This window comes from Dermochelys coriacea, chromosome 1 (assembly GCF_009764565.3).
Source record: "Dermochelys coriacea isolate rDerCor1 chromosome 1, rDerCor1.pri.v4, whole genome shotgun sequence".
NCBI classification, from domain to species: domain Eukaryota; kingdom Metazoa; phylum Chordata; order Testudines; family Dermochelyidae; genus Dermochelys; species Dermochelys coriacea.
The window spans coordinates 214645983-214667697 of NC_050068.2; the positions used below are offsets into that span (position 1 = coordinate 214645983).

The window sequence follows — 21715 nt, forward strand, 5'->3', positions numbered from 1 at the left end:
TGTGCTAAGGTTTCAGAAAGGCCTCATTTTAGGTGCTTTCAGCAATAAGCATAACAATTGGTATTCCAGCTGCTGGCAGTGGTTTAAACACGTTACTGGGCTCTGGGCTATCAAAAATCTGCTCCTACACCTCATTCTCTTGTGCTGAAGCTCTTTAACTGTGGCAAAATAATGAACAAGAAATTGGAGCAGGGGGTTTGGACCCAATGTTTCTCACCCCCTATGTGAGTCCCCTTACCACAGGACTACAGTCATTCTCACACTCTTGTGTTGGCCCAATGGTATCTTCACTATTTAGACAAAGTTGGAACGGTTTCAACAGGAGATAACGGGGGAGCTCTATATCAGCATATTCCACAGCTCTGGTTAGAGCACTTGCCCCAGAACTGGGAGACCACCTGTTCAAACCTTTTCTCCCACTTTGCCAAAGGGAGGAATTGAATGTGGATCTCCCACATCCCAGTGAGCACTCTGATCCTTGGGCTAAAAGTTATAAGGTCTTTTCCTCTAACCATTTGGTGTGAAATGAGGCAGGCACCTGACTCATTTTAACAAGAAATTACTTAGGCACCTAATCCACCTGACTACAGGAGAGGAGTTCCTATGTGTGGATCCAGGGCCGGCTCTACAGTTTCTGTAGCAGTGAAAATACTGCCGCCGTGGGCGGCAAAAGGAAGAAGCTGCCACTGATTTGCCGCCACGGTGGGCGGAACACAGAAACTGCCGCCGAATAGCCGCTGCGGCCGGAGGAACTGCCGCCCCTTTCTAACTGCTGCCCCAAGCACCTGCTTGGAACGCTGGGGCCTGGAGCCGGTCCTGTGTGGATCGCTAGCAGAGAAAGGCACCTCTCTGAAGCCAGGATTTAAGCATCTATCTCTGTGAGAGGGGCAGAACTTAGCACACACCCCTCTTATCAACATCTCCCATTGGGGAGCTTAGGCTGCTCCCTGCCTACCATGCTGTCTTCCATAGATTGCATTCTAAGGTGTCTGTCTCTCCCTATTCATTGTACTAGTTGCAACTAGGGAGCTTAGTTGCCTGGCTCAGGCTTTATGGATCCCAGTGTTGTTTCTGTGGTTTTTCTAGGCACTTTAAAGTTTGGTGCTATGGTGCTCAGCATCACAGCACCTAAGTCCCTTTGTGGATCTGGACATGTGTGTCTCAGTGTCCTGTCTGTAAAATGGGGGTAATGATGCTGGTCTCACACTGGGAGATCAGAGACATGGTGATTGTTGCAGAGGTTTTCTAGATTGAGTGCTGGCTTTTTAAGGGTTAGACAGAATTGTGTTCTTTCAATTCCTGGAAATATTTGCCTGTTTTCCACTCAAGGTGTGGAGGAAATCCAAGCCAGGATCTATATGAAATAAATCAATAGCAATCAGTTCACCCCTGTACATGCTTTACTTTCTTTGTCCCCACCCCCACTCTCTTTCATTCAACTCATCTTTGTCCAAGGAGTCAGGGTCTGAGACAAGTACATACATTTTTTGTTTATTTGAATGATTCCTTTGGGTGGATCATTAGCAGTAAGAATCAAATCTAGGATGAGTGGATCTTAATCCATGAGCCTCTAGCGTCTAACCTAAAAGACTCAGCTCTGTTTGTCCAGGTCATAGCAGGATCATCAATCTCTAGCTGGACTAGCCACTACCAGAGGGGGACAGAACCACATTGGGCAATCATGGCTTACACTTGGACTTCTTTAAAGTTATCATGGGGAACTCTGCCTTGATGGATTCTTCTCTCCATTTGAAGCCAAAGGAAGGGCTGGGTAAGAGACCACATTCTCCAGTAAGAGCTCTCTTCCAATTTCATCAGAGCAATCGTTCTCAGGCTATTTACCATTGTGGGCTGCATATACAGCTCTCTCTGTGTTACATGGGCCACATCCACATTATACACACACACACACACACACACACAGAGTCATAAATATAAAGGGAAGGCTAACCACCTTTAAATCCCTCCTGGCCAGAGGAAAAAACCCTTTCACCTGTAAAGGGTCAAGAAACTAAAGATAACCTCGCTGGCAACTGACCAAAATGAACAACGAGGAGACAAAATACTTTCAAAGCTGGAGGGGGGGGGAAAACAAAGGGTTCTCTCTGTCTTAGTGTTTTTCTTTTTGCCGGGACCAAAGCAGGAATGCAGGTCAGAACTCCTGTAAACGGTTAATAAGCAATCTAGTTAGATATGCATTAGATTCGGTTTTGTTTAAATGGCTGATAAAATAAGTTGTGCTGAATGGAATGTACATTCCTGTATTTGTGTCTTTTTGTAACTTAAGGTATTGCCTAGAGGGATTCTCTATGTTTTGAATCTGATTACCCTGTAAGGTATTTGCTATCCTGATTTTACAGAGGTGATTCTTTTACTTTTTCTTTAATTAAAATTCTTCTTTTAAGAACCTGATTGCTTTTCATTGTTCTTAAGATCCAAGGGTTTGGGTCTGTGTTCACCTATGCAAATTGGTGAGGATTTTTATCAAGCCTTCCCCAGGAAAGGGGGTGTAGGGCTTGGGAGGATTTTGGGAGAAAAGACATTTCCAAGTGGGCTCTTTCCCTGATATATATTTGTTAGATGCTTGGTGGTGGCAGCAATAAAGTCTAGGGACAAAAGGTAAAATAGTTTGTACCTTGGGGAAGTTTTAACCTAAGCTGGTAAAAATAAGCTTAGGGGGGTTTTCATGCAGGTCCCCACATCTCTACCCTAGAGTTCAGAGTGGGGAAGGAACCTTCACACACACACACACACACACACACACACACACACCCTCTATAGTCCTGAGGATGTCACATGAGCGCAGCTGTGTGCTGATTGGGTTGCAAGTGGCCCAAAGGCCATGGGTTGAGAACCACTACATCAGAGTAAGCTCTCTAGTAAGAAGTGATCTAAATCTGCTCCACGGTTTCCTTTCTGATTGTTATTCGGTGGCATAATGATATAGGGGACATGGAGTTAAAGAAGACCTCTCAAAGCCAAAGTAGTAATTACCAAAGAATTAGAAAATTGTGTCAGTTGTTTAATAGTAAGTCATCAAATATGGACATCATAGGTAAAAAAAAATATTCTTGGCACAGGACAAGAAAAAAACACAATTAGAAGCAAAAAAAAAAGTTTTTGTATAAAAAATGATATCTTGGCAACAGGAGATAGAAGAGTTCTCCATGTGAGACGGGTGAATCCTGGGGACAGTAGCCTCAAGCTGACTCTACAGCAGGGTCACATTCTGCAGGCTGGTCTGGATTTTGGAACAGATGAACAGTAGCAGCAGCAAAGGCCAAGAACAGGAGGCTGGTTGGTGAAATGGAGTGTGATTATTGTTCCTCCTACTGAAAGAGGAGCCATCTCCTTCTATAATAGCTTACAAGCACTTTCTGTGAGCACAGCAGAGAATTTTAACAGCTTAGTAGGGACCCTGTTCTGTTTTGTGCTCTGCTGAAACAGGACCACAATGCTCAAAACTTAAATAACTTATGTCGGAGTTGGATGACTTAAATTGGGTTCCATACTCAGCACCATACAAGATGGAGCCTTATAAATACAGGCAACAGTAGTAACTGGATCCTCCAAAATAGGACCTCATACTTTCTATGTTCATTCTTGTGCCATTACAGAAGACTTTAGCTAAACAGACCCTTTTCACACATACAGAAGTTTAGGTTTTCACAAGAATAGCCCCAGGCTTTTCCATTTTTCAGTGTTGCACAATATGGACCATGGTAACTTCTCAGACTTGAAAACCTAGGATGAAGAGACATTTTACTGTCAGCCAGACAAGTCACATATCAAAAACCATAGATAGTTACCAAGATAACACAGGTATAACTGTGATAAGCAGAGTAGCTTTTAAAAAACATGGAAGTGAGGTTATGAGAACAGTAAACTAGTTATGTTGACAAGAGTGAAGTACAGGGCAGAGGGATGCTAATGCCCCTTATTCCTGACCTCCAGCATCCACAGTTATTTAGGCCCTGGTAGTCAACAGTGCTTTTTCCAACACTTCATAGACCTGACCTGCACAACCTTTCAGTGTTCAGCTCAGAAATAATGTAGAAAATTATTAAGTGGAATTGTACCTACAATTGTTTTTTTTTCCTTAGAAATTATTGGCAGCTGAAAAAACAAAAAACAAATAAACCAATACCTGTTTCCTGAACCTCAGAACGACAGTTGGGAAGGGAGGGAGAAATCAGGAAAAAAGTCAAAGTTGTTTCCATTTTACGGGGCTCAAAGCCAATCCATTTGGGGGTTTTCCAAATTGTTGGTGAAGTTATCAGAATGCTTCTTCAAAAAAATTTCAGTGAATGGGACATTAAAAAAGCATAAGCAAAAAGCCCCCCTATTTCCATAGAAAGTTTAGATTAAAAGTATCAGAAAAAGCAAACTGTTTTCAAAGACAGGTGTTTTGCAACAAAAATTGTTTTAAAAGGCCATTTTGGATTAAAAGTTTTTCTTTCAGCCAGTTCTGTCCAGGACATATTCCACCCTTCTCAGCTACGAGGCCCCAACTGGGAGGCAGGATGATTTATGCTACATTGCAGTCCTGATCCAGTGAATCACACACACACACACTTCTGAGGTCAGACTTCAGAAGTGGCTCTCCCCTTGGTGTTTGCATCCTGTAAAAATTCTGCAATAAATACACAGGGAAATAGTAGCAAAGTCTTACACATCAGTGGTGAGTGCAGTACCATCTTCCCATTGCCAGTAGCCTTTTGTGTCATTATACCATAATCCCATCCAGTAAGGAGACCCTGTCAGTGGTTTTATGAAGTCCTTGGAGGAGAAAAAAAAGAGAGAGACCAAAATATGGTAGAACTGGTAGAAATTTGCCTGATAATTTTTTCCATTAAATATGCAGTTTCATCAAAATCAAAATGTTTCCCACAGATTCTTCAATACTCGCTTCATTTTTTTTCATTTTCCATTTTAGTTTTTGAAACTGGAAAAGTTTGGTTTTTGATTATTAATTTCCAGATTTTTATCTCCCCTCCCCCCCATCTCTACTCTTTTCCCCTCATCACTTTCTTTTTTTTCCCTTTCCTCCCACCATGTAAAAAGTGGGGAAGAAGTGAGAGGGAGAGAGAAAGCGAGGGGGAGAAGCAATGAAAATCTTCCCCCCTACAGTGCCACCCATTTTGGGGGGATTTACTCCCCACTTTTCAAGTTGGAAAATAGATTGAGGTTGGGGTGGGGAGCAGAAAACCTATAAAACCAAGACACTGAAAAATGATTTTTGTTGTGGTTAAAAAAATATCAAACTAACATTTTAATTTAAAAATAAATCATTTTCTTTCACAGAAAAATTTCAATGAAAGTTTCAAAACAAAATAATTTTATTCAAAAACAGGTGTTAACAGGGGAGTTTGAGTGGGAGTTCTGTTGGAGTAGAAGGTATTTGTATTTGGTTTTGTATTTGTAGTATTTGTGTGTGTAGAGGCTTGTAGGGGCTTTGTGCTGGCAGAGAAGCTGAGCCCTGATTAGGGGGCGGGGCTTCTCTGACTAGGGGTCCTATAAAGGTAGCCAGCCAGTCAGACAGTGGCACAGGAGCTAGCAAACATAGGAGTTTGTATTGTGGTGCTTGTTTGGGGTTTCTTTTTGCTGTGGGTGGTGGTCTTTTGGTGTGGCTTGTGTTTCCCAGATTAACAGGATTTAGGTGGGAAGGCTATGACAGATACGAAGGCAGCTGTGGGAATGACTCGTGCAGTGGAAGACACAATGAGGATGACTGGATGTGGAAGCTGTGGTATGTACATGATCCTGGAGGGGGGACCTGGTAAGACTTTTTTCTGCATGAAATGCCTTCTGATAGAGCTGATGGAGGAAAAGATCTGAGGTTTGGAGATGCAGGTGGAAAGTCTCGTTGAGTTTAGGAAGGGGTTTGAGCAGATGATGGAGCAAAGACATGAGGTATCTGAAGGGAAAAGCTCAGACTTACAGATGGAAGCAGGGCTGGGGAATTTTGAGGGGAGACTGGGTGAGGAAAGTGGTCAGTGGAAGCATGTGACTAAAAGAACCAGGCAGAGGAAAAGACGGGCTAGTGAAGGAGAAATAGAGCTAAGGAACAGGTTTGCAGAGTTGGAAAATGAAGAAGGGGCTCAGCCGGTAGTTGCTGAAGGTGGAAGGGTAAGGGAGAAGAGAAGAGAGGCTAGTCCTATAGGAAAAGGGGAAGAGTCAAGGGAGACTAGACCAAATATGAGCCCCAGGAGGATACAGGATGGGTTGAAGATTATAAGGGAAAATAGGAGTGGAAAGAACTTGCAGCCAGACGGAACAGGGGAGAAACTGGAGAATAGCACCGTCACCAGGAAAAGGCAAGTCTATGTGATGGGGGACTCTTTATTGAGAAGAATAGACAGACCTGTAACTAGAGCTGATCCAGAGAATAGAAGGGTGTGCTGTCTTCCAGGTGCTAAGATACGGGATGTAGACCTGAGGTTGAAAAGGATCCTAAAGGGAGTGGGAAAGAATCCCCGAATTATCCTTCATGTGGGAAAAAATGATACTTTCCAGCGAGAATCTAGCCGTATTAAGGGAGACTATGCTAGGCTGGGGAAGATGCTTAAGGAAATTGAGGCTCAGGTGATCTTTAGTGGGATTCTGCCTGTTCCTAGAGAAAGGCAACAAAGGTGTGACAAGATTATGACTGTCAACAGATTGCTTAGGCAGTGGTGCTATAAAGGAGGGCTTTGGGATGTATGGCCACTGGGAGGCATTCATGGACAGAGGACAGTTCTCTTGGGATGGACTTCATCTGAGTAGGGAAGGAAATAGACTTCTAGGATGGAGGCTGGCACAACTGATTAAGAGAGCTTTAAACTAGGAATTTGGGGGAGATGGTTGGGAGATGTCCAGGTAATCTCCACGCCAGATTTTAGCATTGAGAGGGAAGGAGGTGAAGTAAGACAGGATACAGCCGTGGGTAGGAGAATGTATATAAGGAGCAAGGGCAGTGTGAATACCAGTCTAATAGGTTATACTGGCTGTAGAATGACTGTGCCTAATAGGGTACAAAATGTGAGCGAGGCCAAACAGCAAAAATTAAGATGTGTGTACACCAATGCGAGGAGCCTAGGTAACAAAATGGAGGAACTAGAGCTACTGGTGCAGGAAGTGAAACCAGATATTATAGGGATAACAGAAACATGGTGGAATAGTAGTCATGACTGGACTACAGGTATTGAAGGGTATGTGCTGTTTAGGAAAGACAGAAATAAAGGTAAAGATGGTGGAGTAGCATTGTATATCAATGATGAGGTAGAATGTAAAGAAATAAGAAGCGATGCAATGGATAAGACAGAGTCCGTCTGGGCAAAAATGACATTGGGGAAGATAACTAGTAGAGCCTCTCTTACGATAGTGCTGGGGTGTGCTATAGACCTCCGGGATATAATTTGGATATGGATAGAGCCCTTTTTAATGTTTTTAATAAAGTAAATACTAATGGAAACTGTGTGATCATGGGAGACTTTAACTTCCCAGATATAGACTGGAGGACCAGTGCTTGTAATAATAATAGGGCTCATATTTTCCTAGATGCGATAGCTGATGGATTCCTTCATCAAGTAGAAAAGGAGTACTAGTGGCACCTTAGAGACTAACAAATTTATTAGAGCATAAGCTTTCGTGAGCTACAGCTCACTTCATCGGATGCATCCGATGAAGTGAGCTGTAGCTCACGAAAGCTTATGCTCTAATAAATTTGTTAGTCTCTAAGGTGCCACAAGTACTCCTTTTCTTTTTGCGAATACAGACTAACACGGCTGCTACTCTGAAACCTTCATCAAGTAGTTGCTGAACCGACTAGAGGGGATGCCATTTTAGATTTGGTTTTGGTGAGTAGTGAGGACTTCTTAGAAGAAATGGTTATAGGGGATAATCTTGGTTTAAGTGATCATGAGCTAATTCAGTTCAAACTGAATGAAAGGATTAACAAAAATAAATCTGCAACTAGGGTTTTTGATTTCAAAAGGGCTGACTTTCAAAAATTAAGGAAATTAGTTAGGGAAGTGGATTAGACTGAAGAATTTATGGATCTAAAGGTAGAGAAGGCCTGGGATTAATTTAAATCAAAGCTGCAGAAGCTATCAGAAGCCTGTATCCAAAGAAAGGGGGAAAAATTCATAGTCAGGAGTTGTAGACCAAGCTGGATGGGCAAGTATCTTAGAGAGGTGATTAAGAAGAAGCAGAAAGCATACAGGGAGTAGAAGATCGGAGGGATCAGCAAGGAAAGCTACTTAATTGAGGTCAGAATATGTAGGGATAAAGTGAGACAGGCTAAAAGTTGAGTAGAGTTGCACCTTGCAAACGGAATTAAAACCAATAGTAAAAGGTTCTATAATCATATAAATAAAAAGAAAACTAAGAAAGAAGAAGTGGGGCTGCTAAACACTGAGGATGGAGTGGAGGTTAAAGATAATCTAGGCATGGCCCAATATCTAAACAAACACTTTGCCTCAGTCTTTAATAAGTCTAAAGAGGATCTTAGGGATAATGGTAGCATGACAAATGGGAATGAGGATATGGAGGCAGATATTACCATATCTGAGGTAGAAGCGAAACTGAAACAGCTTAATGGGACTAAATCGGGGGGCCCAGATAATCTTCATCCAAGAATATTAAAGGAATTGGCACCTGAAATTGCAAGCCCATTAGCAAGAATTTTTAATGAATCTGTAAACTCAGGAGTTGTACCGAATGACTGGAGAATTGCTAATATAGTTCCTATTTTTAAGAAAGGAAAAAAAGTGATCCGGGTAACTACAGGCCAGTTAGTTTGACATCTGTAGTATGCAAGGTCCTGGAAAAAATTTTGAAGGAGAAATTAGTTAAGGACATTGAAGTCAATGGTAAATGGGACAAAATACAACATGGTTTTACAAAAGGTAGGTCGTGCCAAACCAGCCTGATCTCCTTCTTTGAGAAAGTAACAGAATTTTTAGACAAAGGAAATGCAGTGAATCTAATTTACCTAGATTTCAGTAAGGCGTTTGATACCGTGACACATGGGGAATTATTAGTTAAATTGGAAAAGATGGGGATCAATATGAACATCGAAAGGTGGATAAGGAATTGGTTAAAGGGGAGACTACAATGGGTCCTACTGAAAGGTGAACTGTCAGACTGGAGGGAGGTTACCAGTGGAGTTCCTCAGGGATCAGTTTTGGGACCAATCGTATTTAATCTTTTTATTACTGACCTCGGCACAAAAAGTGGGAGTGTGCTAATACAGTTTGCAGAAGATACAAAGCTGGGAGGTATTACCAATTCAGAGAAGGATCGGGATATTATACATGAGGATCTGGATGACCTTGTAAACTGGAGTAGTTGTAATAGGATGAAATTTAATAGTGAGAAGTGTAAGATTATGCATTTAGGGATTAATAACAAGAATTTTAGTTATAAGCTGGGGACTCATCAATTAAAAGTAACTGAAGAGGAGAAGGACCTTGGAGTATTGGTTGATCATAGGATGACTATGATCGGTCAATGTTATATGGCTGTGAAAAAAGCTAATGCGGTTTTGGGATGAATCAGGAGAGGTATTTCCAGTAGGGATAAGGAGGTTTTAGTACCATTATACAAGGCACTCGTGAGACCTCACCTGGAATACTGTGTGCAGTTCTGGTCTCCCATGTTTAAAAAGGATGAATTCAAACTGGAGCAGGTACAGAGAAGGGCTACTAGGATGATCCGAGGAATGGAAAACTTGTCTTATGAAAGGAGACTCAAGGAGCTTGGCTTGTTTAGCCTAACTAAAAGAAGGTTGAGGGGAGATATGATTGCTCTCTATAAATATATCAGAAGGATAAATGAAGGAGAGGGAGAGGAATTATTTAAGCTCAGTACCAATGTGGGCACGAACAAATGGGTATAAACTGGCTACCAGGAAGTTTAGACTTGAAATTAGACGAAGGTTTCTAACGACCAGAGGAGTGAAGTTTTGGAATAGCCTTCCAAGGGAAGCAGTGGGGGCAAAAGATCTACTTGGCTTTAAGATTCAACTCGATATGTTTATGGAGGAGATGGTATGATGGAACAACATGATTTTGGTAATTAATTGATCTTTAAATATTCAGGGTAAATAGGCCTAATCCCCTGAGATGGGATATTAGATGGATGGGATCTGAGTTACCCAGGAAAGAATTTTCTGTAGTATCTGGCTGGTGAATCTTGCCTATATGCTCAGGATTTAGCTGATCGCCATATTTGGGGTCGGGAAGGAATTTTCCTCCAGGGCAGATTGGAAGAGGCCCTGGAGGTTTTTTGCCTTCCTCTGTAGCATGGGGCACGGGTCACTTGAGGGAGGCTTCTCTGCTCCTTGAAGTCTTTAAACCACGATTTGAGGATTTCAATAGCTCAGACATGGGTGAGGTTTTTCATAGGAGTGGGTGGGTGAGATTCTGTGGTCTGCATTGTGCAGGAGGTCGGACTAGATGATCAGAATGGTCCCTTCTGACCTTAGTATCGATGAATCTATAAAAATCTGGAAATAAATTTTTACCATCTCTTAAAAAAACAACACAACTCAGTCCCCTGCTTCTTTCCGTCCTATAGTTATATGGATTTGAAGGAAAGGAATATGGCTAATATTCTATGTAGGTCCGACTGCCAGCTGGCTAATCACAGAATTCCTTACACCCAGAAAAGGGGCCATAATGTGGGGGGTTTTGTTTTATAAAGACACTTTTCCCTAGTATACCTCCCCTCCTCTCCATGAAAGAATACAATAAAGGTACAGTGATTCCAACGGAGGGGGCTGCATGGGAGCCCTTTGGTAACCAAATCTATGCTCCAGAGAGTTGAGGGACATGAGCCATTCCCTCCCTTAGGAGCAGTGTACACTGTGGATGTGCCATTAATAGCCAACTAGCTCTGAGGGGTCAGATCATAATTGAAACAGATTCCTAGATTGCTAACACATTACCAGAGATAATATGGGCTTGTATATACAAACACTTAGTTCACTGCAAGCTGGGATGTAAAACCTATCCCACACTAGCCTGCTGAGCAGAAAGTGTCCATATGGAACCTGCTGCCATGCACTCAGAATTGCCTTGTGCACTTTAATCTACTCCTCTTTCAAAGCAGGCTTAATCAAACACACTTTGGAATGAATGAGCCAGCTCTACTATCCACAAGGGCAGTGTGAGTGTAACCCCTGCAAATGTTCCTCCACCCTTCTGGCTCTCTAGCATAGCAAAACATATTAACCCCCAAATTACAAAGCTCTGCCCATTCCCATCCACAAACAAGAATCCTTAAGTGCAGTGCTTTTAACTTGAGTTGTCTGGTCTGCCAGGGTGCATAGGCTAAAGCTTGAGTTAACACAACTCATCTGCTGCTAACATGATGACTCTGTAATGTGGATGCAGGCTAGCTCCACTTGTGTACTGCTAGTGGGAAGGCATTAGAGAACAATTATCCCCATGTGCCTAGAAAGGACAGACAAGTTCTCCCACAATTCACTGGGAAAGAACTCAGAGCAACTCAGCATACTGCAGTGCTAAGAATCATGGGATACACCCCCAGAAGTCTTGGTGGTACATATAGGGGAGTTCAGTGCTAGTGTGAACACAGCAGCTCCAGAGTTATTTCACACTGTGTCTGCTCTCACCCCAGTTAGGCTAACTCAAGAGAATAACACAAGTGTAGATAACTTGTGTTAAAACTGCAGTGAAGCCATACTCTCAATTCCTTTAACTGCTTAAATCAGTGATCATTCTAAATTCTTTCCACTTCTCCAATATACAAAGTTAGCTAAGGGTCCCTTTGGAATTGAGGATACAGCTGGTATGGATGAGGGACTCATATTATGCAAATGTCCATATCATGAGTAGAAAAGGTACTGTTATCAAGACAAATCTTATTTTCCAAGGCTATCAAGGAGGGATGAATGGAGAGTGATAAGTTAATAGCCCTGAGGGGTTAGAACAATTTCATTGACAGGTTTGAGAGTAGCAGCCGTGTTAGTCTGTATCCGCAAAAAGAAAAGGAGTGCTTGTGGCACCTTAGAGACTAACAAATTTATTAGAGCTGTAGCTCAAGTGAGCTATAGCTCACGAAAGTTTATGCTCAAATACATTTGTTAGTCTCTAAGGTGCCACAAGCACTCCTTTTCCTTTGACAATTTTATTGTTTGTATCAGTCAAATTTGTAGATTTGGTATGTATTTTCCCCATAAAATCATATGGCAATCAGACACATCAATACATAGTATAACCTCTTCCTCTCCCATCTTTGACAAATCAGTTATTTGTAGTTTGGGATATACAGGAATTCAAAAGAAATGAAATAGACTCTACCAGCTCTTCCTTGCTGTCTATCTTCAGCAGTCTGGAGCCCAGGGAAGAGCAATATTCTTTACACACAGACCAAGATTTTATTCCAGATGAAAGTTCATAACAGTCCTTCCCATGCTGTATCCAGTTCTTTGGACAAAAGATGCACTTGTCTCCTTCATGAGAAAATATATGTGTAGATCAGTGTATATGTGTATACATATATATGTGTAGGTCAGATCTGAGTGAGAGTCAGTTAGACATTGGTTTCTCTTTCCAACAAATCCACCTGAGAGCTAATACTGATATTTCACCCTCTGACTCTACAATGTCTAGTATAAATAGTCAAAAATACCAATTTATTTTCCTTGGAAATTTTAAAAATCATTTTTCAAAGTTTCCTGAGAATTTTTTTTATTCCCTCTCCCACATCCCCCTTCTCTCCCACATTTTTAGTGTCAAAAATATTAAAAGGGAAAATGAGTGGGTAAATGAAGAGATAGCAAGATAACAAGGGAAATTATTGCACATTAAAAAATTTATAATTTTTCATAAAAAAATGAAACATTTGAAATCTGTAATTCTGAGAAAACTGTTAACAGTGAGAGCACCTAGGTGAGGTAACATGTTTTATTGGACCAACTTCTGTTGGCGAAAGACAAGCTTTCGAGTTACACAGCTTCTTCTTCATCTAAATAGCAGCTCGTTGTAGCTTGAAACCTTGTATCTTTCACCAAAAGGAGTTGGTCCAATAAAAGACTATGGGCAGCACGTATAAGATGTTAAACCTCCGCAAAATAAAAAAAGGCTGGCCATGCAGGGAGCAAATGCCAGATGCAGGTGACCTCCCTTTGGAGGTGCATTGGCCTGCCACCTTTGCACCCTGTGAGCAGGAGAGCTGAAAGCTACCTAGAAGGGGTAGGGGTGGGGGTGGGGAAACCAGCACCATGTCCCTATCCCCCTGATCTGCCCCTCCTCTGCTGGGGGGAGGGTTGAGTGGCTTGAAGCCGTCACTGCACTCCCAGTGCTGCACTGCCCACCTGCCTTCCCCCACCCTTCAGCTGCAGTGTTTCCCCTCCGGCCCATGTGCATGTGGACCTGGGCGCATGTGCTCTCCCTCAGAGGTCCTTCCCCTTCCTACATCAGCATGCACTGGGCTGGTGGGCCTTCTCGTCCCTCTACCTGCCTTTCCACACACCCCCAGTGCAGTTCTCTGTCTTCACACCCATAGTTTGGTCATGTCCTGCATCTTGGCTGTTCTCTGTTCCTCCCCATAGTCCCCCTATGGGATCTCCTCCCTCCTGCAGTTGTTGCTGGTTCCCCTAACACACCCACCTGCCCCCAGTTCTTTGTTGCTCCCTGAGCGAGTGGCAGGTGGGTCTTTGGGGGGAGGAGGAAGCCTGGGCATGGCTTGGGGGAAGGGCAGAGGGGGACAGGGCCATGGTCTGGGTGCCAGTGGGCCCCCCACTTCTAGGGAGCTTCTGGCTCTCCTGGGTGTAGCCTCCCCAAATGAAAGACTCATGTGCCACTATGTAAAAGATGTTACCTCATCGACCTTGTCATTGTAATATCTTGGGACCAACACAGCAACATTACTGCAAACAGTTAAAAAGAGATTTCAGAGTAGCAGCATCAAATGCATCCGATGAAGTGAGCTGTAGCTCACGAAAGCTTATGCTCTAATAAATTTGCTAGTCTCTAAGGTGCCACAAGTACTCCTTTTCTTTTTAGTTAAAAAGAGAGGCAATTATCCATCACAAAATGGTGGAGGGAAATTTTTTATCAACTTTAGTTATTAGTACTTAGCTAAGATTGTGTCATTTTCTTTGGAAAATTGCTTAGCACACGATACACCGGGAACAGGTACAGTCTAGACACCATATGTGCTCATGTACTTGATGTAACAGGCAGACAGCACTCTCAAGATGTCTGCTACTCTCTTACAGGGGTGGTTCATGCTTACAGTATGGACAGTGTCCTCCCAACCTGTCAATCTTATTATGATACAGACAGACTCACCACAGATGACCTGAAAATAAAGCGTTGTGCCTGACATATTAGGTTAGTAATAATGACAGCTGAGATTTACACTGCAATTTCCAAACAAAGACCCCAAATTGCTCATTACATTTTTATAATGGGACAATGAGTTGAAATAACTGTTAAAGAACACAGACGTGCTATATTTGAGAATGAGAATTTGCTTATGTGAGACTGTAAAGAGTAAATTGGATCTAATTAGGCACAAGGTAGTTAGTCAATATTTTTTAGCCAAATGTTAACCTGGTAGGATACTAGAACAATATTCCTGTTTATCAGATTTGGGGGAAATGGGTCTGATTTTGTGGCCTGAGACCTCAGGAGTTGTTTTCCTAGCCCATGTGAAAGACACTCCCTCCAGATCACAGTGCTCCCTACAACACTGCTTAAATACAAAAACAGTCCCTACCCCATAATGCACAAGAAAGGGGTGGAAAGTTAATGGGAGGATGTAACCATGAGAAACTTCTCCCACCCCCTCCAGCTATCAGACAAGTATGTTCAGCTATGCCAGGTCTCTTCCAAGCAGGTTTGTTCTTTTGCAAAGTGAGTAAACAAACAGAAAATTATCTTTTAACTCACTCTTTGTTCTCTGGCTTTTGGACCACCCCTGAGCCTCCAGCACCTTGCACTAGGCAGCTTCCCAGCTCTAGTCAGCTCAGTTCCCTTCTTGGAGCAGTAGACTCAGGGCTGCCTCCCTGAGCACTTAGTCCTTTGCTTTGGGACTCACCGCAGGAGCTAGCTTCACGCTACCCTGGCTTTCCATCCATAGGCACTGCTTAGCCCAATCACTCTCTCTTTTGCTTGGCCTTTAGCAGTCCTTTATAGTCCCTTCTAACTGGCTGGATTAGGCTCATCTACTGTGACACAGGGGCACTAGGCCCGGTCTATTGACTGGGACCAGCTACTCTGTGACAGGAGAACAAAGAGGAGGCCTCCTGTGGCTATGGGAAGTGAAGAGAAGCAGTTGGGTGTGCTGGAAGGGGAGGAGTGAGGGGCTAAAGCAGAAAAAGTGGAAGTTTAAATTGTCCACACCCCCAGAATGACAGGCTGCCCTTTCAAGTTTTCATTCCCTATCTAGTGAGAGAGACAAACTGTGAATTGGTCGGTATGCTAAGAGTATGTAAGGCAAGTTGTAGAGCTGGTTTGAAATTATCCATTGAAATGTGTGATGGAAAATTCCCCCAAAATCAGTTTACTCTGGGAACTGTTGAATTTGCTGAAATTGCATGTGCAAATAGCTGACTGAAGCACACAGAGGCTTGCTGCATTAAGAGTCCCAGTTCAGCAAAGTTGAACATGTTACAACGTTCTTAGGCCTGATCTACAATTAGAAAATTAAGTTAGTTTAACTATGTCACTCAGGGGTATGAAAAATCCACATCCCTGAGCAGCATCCCTACACAGCTAAAGGTCAGTGGAAGAACCTAGCTACCATCTCTCTGGGAGGTGGATTACCTCTACTGATGGGAGAACCCCTCTCATTGGCATAGGCAGTGTCTTCATTGAAGAACTACAGTGGCACAGCTGTAGCATTTTAAGTGTAGACATACCCTTAGTTATTTTGGCCCCAATGCAGCAAAGCTCCTAAGCACATGCTTACATTGCACTGAAATTAATGGGACTGACCCACATGTTCAAGTGCTTTGTTTAATAAGGGCCATAATGACTGAGAAACTATTTGCAACAAACTCGTATTGCTTGTGACTAGAAATCCATCATTTGGATGCTACTCTCCAGAGGTGAACAGCTGGTGAGTTAATTCCCATTATGCCCCTCAATCTCTCTGTTTATTACCAGCTGATGTTGATTAAGAATCATATTCTGTGTTGAGATAGGATTTAATGTTCCTGTATGGAGTAGGTAGAAAAATATTAATTGAATAATTAATTCAAGAGTTTTTATAATATTTTAAAAAAGCAACCCAGATTTTTCTTCATTTTCATCCAGATTTCTTCCTGCAACACATAATGGGATGAGTCTCTGCTGGCAAAATACCATTGACTTCAATAGAGTTATGCCAACAGAAAATGTAGGCCCTTATGTAATCAACTGTTCGGCCCTTTTCTTGAAGAAAGTGTACACAAGGAGCACATTGACAGATTCTCCTTGTTCCAATACAAAAGTAAAGCATTGTAATTAATCTAAAATGTCACCATGGGGACTACAGAAGTGCTGGAAGCTATTAGAATCAGATCCTGGTGTAGATGCTGCTCTCTTTTGCCACTCTGGTAGTGCAAGAGGGTGGAAACTGTCTTCTAGGGATATCCTTGGAGTGAGGGAGTCCTCTGCTGGCAAACACCATGTTCAAGCCCTGGCATGGGGTATGTATTTTGAGAGAGAGTGGGAGGGGCCACAGAATCCATGGTACCCTTAACACCCCTAAGACTGGGGCCTGTGTAAAACCAGCACCAGGATTAGAAGCTGTAACTGGCTCCTGATCACCACCATAAGAGACTTGGGGGTTAGGTAATTTGGGTTATATTTCTCTGGTTAGAAAATGTACTCATTAGCGCTAGTTGATTTTTTTTAAAAAAATTGAATTTCAAAAAATGAGAGAAATTTAGAAACAAAAAATAACTAATTTTTCTACTGTTTTCATGCCATTTCAGAACTTCTGTTGAAAATTACCAAGACTAAAGCTAAATAAAAGGAACACAGTTGTCTGCCAAAGGCAAGGTCCTGTACCTTTTGACTGCAAAGTCTTCAAGAAATTAATATTCTGGGTTTGAAGATGATCTCTCTCCCTTGTGAGGTTTTCTAGGATTTCCTGTAGCTCACGAGTTTCGTTTTCCAAGATAATTTGCTGGCAGGTAAGATTTTCCAGAATTCCCTGCTGCTGGCTGAAGTTTTGCTGCCATCTGCAAACTAGATGGAAAAAGAGAAAGTAACATCCCAATGGCTTGCAAGATAGAAGAACAAGAGATATAAGTTTATTATTTGCAGTTCCAATTATTTTTGATGTCAAAAAAATAATTTAAAAAATTACACTAATAAGATTCTTCTTTCATTTTAAAAATCTTTTTAATGTTCAAGGCCTGTTCAAGGAAATCTGGGGTCTCCTGTGAAGCCATATGCTTGGTTGCCCTGAATGGAAAGGCCAATGTTCAGTGTGCAATCTCCCCTGACACAGCTACCCCAGACTTCCATACCTTGCCATTTATGGGAAGAATAGGAAATGATTTCAGACATGCTGTGTCTATTTGTGGAGAGAGTTCGGGAATACTGGATAAAAATTTCCTTTTAAGTAGGCAAAGCTGACAAGCAACAACATGCCCCAATAAGGGCCATGATAAAGGGGGAGCCATCCCAGTTCCATGGGGGCTCAAATTGTTACCACAGAGTTCTGTCACCATAAAGATTTTCATACTACACAGTACGGAGTTGCATAGCATGATCAGTGATTAGGACACTAATATTTTCTGGTTTCAGAGTAGCAGCCGTGTTAGTCTGTATTCGCAAAAAGAAAAAGAGTACTTGTGGCACCTTAGAGACTAACAAATTTATTTGAGCATAAGCTTTCATGAGCTACAACTCACTTCATGATGTGATAATGCATCCGATGAAGAGAGCTGTAGTTCACAAAAGCTTATGCTCAAATAAATTTGTTAGTCTCTAAGGTGCCACAAGTACTCCTTTTCTTTTTGCTAATATTTTCTGTCTCTTAGATGGGATCTCCAGGGACGCCGTGCCACTCTAGGTTTAGTGGCTTTGTCTGAATTGGCCTTCTGTAAATGTAGTGTTACTGAAAGATGATAAACTGCCAACCTGAATTGCAGGGGTCATCATTGTTTATCCATGGCACAGGTAAAGTACCGACACTGCCGGCTTCACTACAATGCTCCATGGATGTGCCTCCTCTTTGTTTTGGAGAGAACACCATTTGATATGAGAGATGAGTTGTTTCTATGACCTATTCACATTTTAGTCTTCCTGCAGAGACTGTGAAGCATGGAAATAATCACCTCCAGCTATGGTGCTGGTTGATGAGATGGACACCTGGTCACTGATATCCGCCTGTTGTGTATAGTCTTATATTTGGACTGTAAGCTTGTTGGGGCAGAGGCTGTCTTTTTTGTTATATAGTTGTATAGCAGCTCACAAAATGAAGTGGGGCCTCTGGGTGCTACTGCAATGCTAATAATACATAATTCATTTCACATCCAATTGCCAGCAGATGGCAACAATTTGTGCTTTTAATCTCTGAGTGACCTGGATTTGAATTTATGACCCAGAGATTAAAATCTATTTCATTACCAGTGTCATAAAGTAATGGGAGAGATGAGTTTCAGCACAACTGAAATATCAGGCCCAAGGTGTATCAAATTGGTCACTCAAAAACTGAGGCCCTCAAAATCAATGGCCGCTTTGAAAACTTGGGTTTTAGTGTCTTCTCTATAGTACTTACCCAGAGCACCCAAGACCCCTGATGTTATCAGCAAAGCCAGGCAGAGGATTCCAAAGATTACTGCAAAGGGCCTCCACAGAGGAGAAGGAGAATCTAACACAGAGAGCAAGAACAAAGACAAGCAAACTAAGTCCCTCTCCTGAGACTCAGGGGTCAGACTGGGGCTTCTCCAGACTGTGGCAGATTCTCAAAGCCAGAACCCACCCAGCAATTCCCACAGAATATCAGACCAATAGTCCATCTAGTCCACTGTCTTGTCTTCAGGAGTGGCCCATATCAGTTCTTCAGAGGACAGTGTAAGTTCCTAGTAATGGACAACTATGGAATAGCCTGCCCATACAGGAAGTTTCTTCCTAACCCCCAGCAGCTGGCTTATGCTGTGAAGCATTGAGGTGGAAGTGAAATACAGCAACCTGCAAAATAAGAGCTTCTTTTGATTAGATGCTCAATAATTCTGACAACCAATGACTGGTTGGAGAAAACAGACTTCCTTTTTGGCTGGCAAGTCTGTGAACTCTCCATCTGCATGATTATTTCCTGAATTTGGATCCCAAGTCTCCCAGTAACATGACATTAGCAAGCACAATAGAGAGCAAACATAGAACTTTCCAATTCCTGAAATACCCCACTAGAAACAATTGACAGATAGTGGATGAAGAACTTTGACTATGGTCAGTATGGCCATACCACAACAAAGGCCTCCTCTCCAGCTCCAGCTTCCCACGCCCATGTGTCACTGCCCATTTGGAGTAGCAGTGGCAGGACAATCCACTCCCTTCTCAGACAGACAGGTCACCAGCAAAGGCCCCCTTCTCTTTAGAGTAAAACGTGGCTGCAGAGGGAGTTCCTAATGTTCACCCCAGCAACTAGGGTGCATCTGCTTAGATGGGCTGTCCAGCCCTGCCTCATTCTTTCTTTTCTGGCACATGTAGACTCCGCGGCAGGTGTGGGGTTGGAGTGTATCTTCCAAGAGCAGTGGACCTTGAAGTTAACACCCCATTGAAATGAATAGGGCAGCTCACACTTCTCAGAGCCATTGTTTCAAGTTCTTTGCAGATTCAGGCAGGTATAAGTGCATTGATTATGGCCAATTCACATTTTTAAGCCTTTTTCTTTTTTCACAAACATAAGGGCTAGAATATTTTTTTAATTAAAGCTGGGATTCTACTGTAATCACATGACTCCAGGAGATGGGGTCCTAGGCATGGGCCTCTAGTGCCTATGTCTTAATATGGTCCTAAGTAAAACTCCAGCATGTATAGAGTCAATAGCTTGTAATGCAAGGTACCTTTGTTCTTGGTGATCTCAGCTCTCTGTCTGCTTTGCTGTTGAGTAGGAGTGTGAAATTTCAGTTCTGAGTAGGTCACCTCCCGTTCGCTCATTCTGGGGGGATATAGGATAGAAAATTTAGACTTTTCTTTGGTGGACTGGGTGATGGGGTTGAATGAGGAATTGACCTGACAGAGCTGTGTATTTCTGCCACAGAAAGCAAACAAATAAATAAATCACAATCCTTATTATGCCCTAATAGATTGGTCTATGGAAGCCAGAATATTGGGATGAGTTAAAATTTCATATTGAGCAGGGAGTTCAGTAGATACTTCTTATCATTTTTATCTGCTTCCAGAAAATTTAGTTAAGCTGCAAAGAAAAGTTGTTAGAACATATCAATAGCTAAAGCCAAACAAACCTTATGAAAACTGAAAAAAAGCAACTGGATTTCCTGCAACACCCCACCAAAAAACACAACTGTAAAGGATGATCGCACTCTCTAAAAATGGCACTTACCCAACCAATTCATTCTGTTGTGTGTATTTACCTGCTGTTTTTATTACCAATAAAAGGTTTCACACTTTTTACTCCTGCTCTCCCTGCAGACCCAAAACAGCTCAGATGGGTTTTTCCTCATGCCACAATAGTCAACAAACTCAGGCTTTGAGTGAAAGGGCAAGAAAACTATACCAAAAATGCCTAGCCCATGTTCTTCACAATTCATATCTAAGGACTGTCAGCAAGATTTCAGGTGCTCATATTTTGTATAGAAATAAAATATTTGTCTTGATTTCATTTTGTTGGGCCCTATTTCTATATTTCTAACGCTTTTATTGACTTCTCTGACTCCTCTAAAGCTCAGAACACCTTTTCTTTTAATATCATTTGAAATTGTTATTAACATGCTAGTTACACCCTCTTCCACATAAATAATGAGAGAACTTATCACCGATTTCTTGTACCCCCCACCCCATTAGTTGCATATACCACATTCCATTTATTAGCTTTTGTTCCTGGTCCCTCAGCAAGCTTTCAGTCCAAGAGACAATGCTGATTTCTAAGACAACTTGAATTAACTTTACAATAAGATTTCTTGAGACTTTTTACCAAAGAGTTTTCTGAAATCAATATATGTATTCCATTCCTTTCCTTTCCTGGTTGGTGGTGATCTTGTATATTTGTAATAGAATGACATAGAACACACAGCAATAAATGCAGAAGCAAAATGCTACAGGGACTGCCCAAAATATTACATCCCAAATGTGTGTGTCACTTGTACGAAGTTTTACCAGAGTTAAAAAATATATAAGTTATAAATGCATTGAATCCAATTAACACTCATATCATGAACAGGACAGGAGAGGTAAATCATAGCTACGCCAATTATCTACCTTAACAAGGAAAACCAAAGACCACTTGGTGGCAATACCTGTGTATATGTCCAGAGGTCTGCTAAGTGGATTTCTAGAATAGAACTTTAAGAGGTGCACTTGTGTAGTCAGTCCTACATAGATGTCCTCAGGGAAAGAAGAGAGTTCAGAGTCTATCCTCTGAGAATATGGTCAATGTGAGCAGAGAGAGAGGGAGAATTCTTTACTCTGCGATGTTCCAGCTGTATCTGAACAGGAAACTCTCACTGTGCTAAGGTGAAGTGCGCTGCCCCCGCACAAGGTGCTCAGAACAAAGGCACTTTCAGTTGTTTGAATAACTA

The 21715-nt window shown here is 42.1% G+C and overlaps 1 protein-coding gene across 1 annotated transcript; it reads right to left on the reverse strand.

Moving 5' to 3' along the window:
- Positions 1–2907: 2907 nt before the first annotated feature.
- LOC119854583 (oxidized low-density lipoprotein receptor 1-like) lies at positions 2908–21619 on the reverse strand. The gene is made up of 7 exons (XM_043513754.1): positions 21434–21619; positions 20021–20115; positions 18733–18825; positions 17013–17192; positions 12309–12460; positions 4673–4779; positions 2908–3744 (listed from the first exon to the last, which is right to left on the reverse strand). Exons 2-7 carry the CDS (start codon positions 20112–20114, stop codon positions 3624–3626), a joined length of 747 nt encoding a protein of 248 aa, XP_043369689.1. The 5' UTR covers position 20115; positions 21434–21619; the 3' UTR covers positions 2908–3623.
- Between the last annotated feature and the right edge of the window lie 96 nt (positions 21620–21715).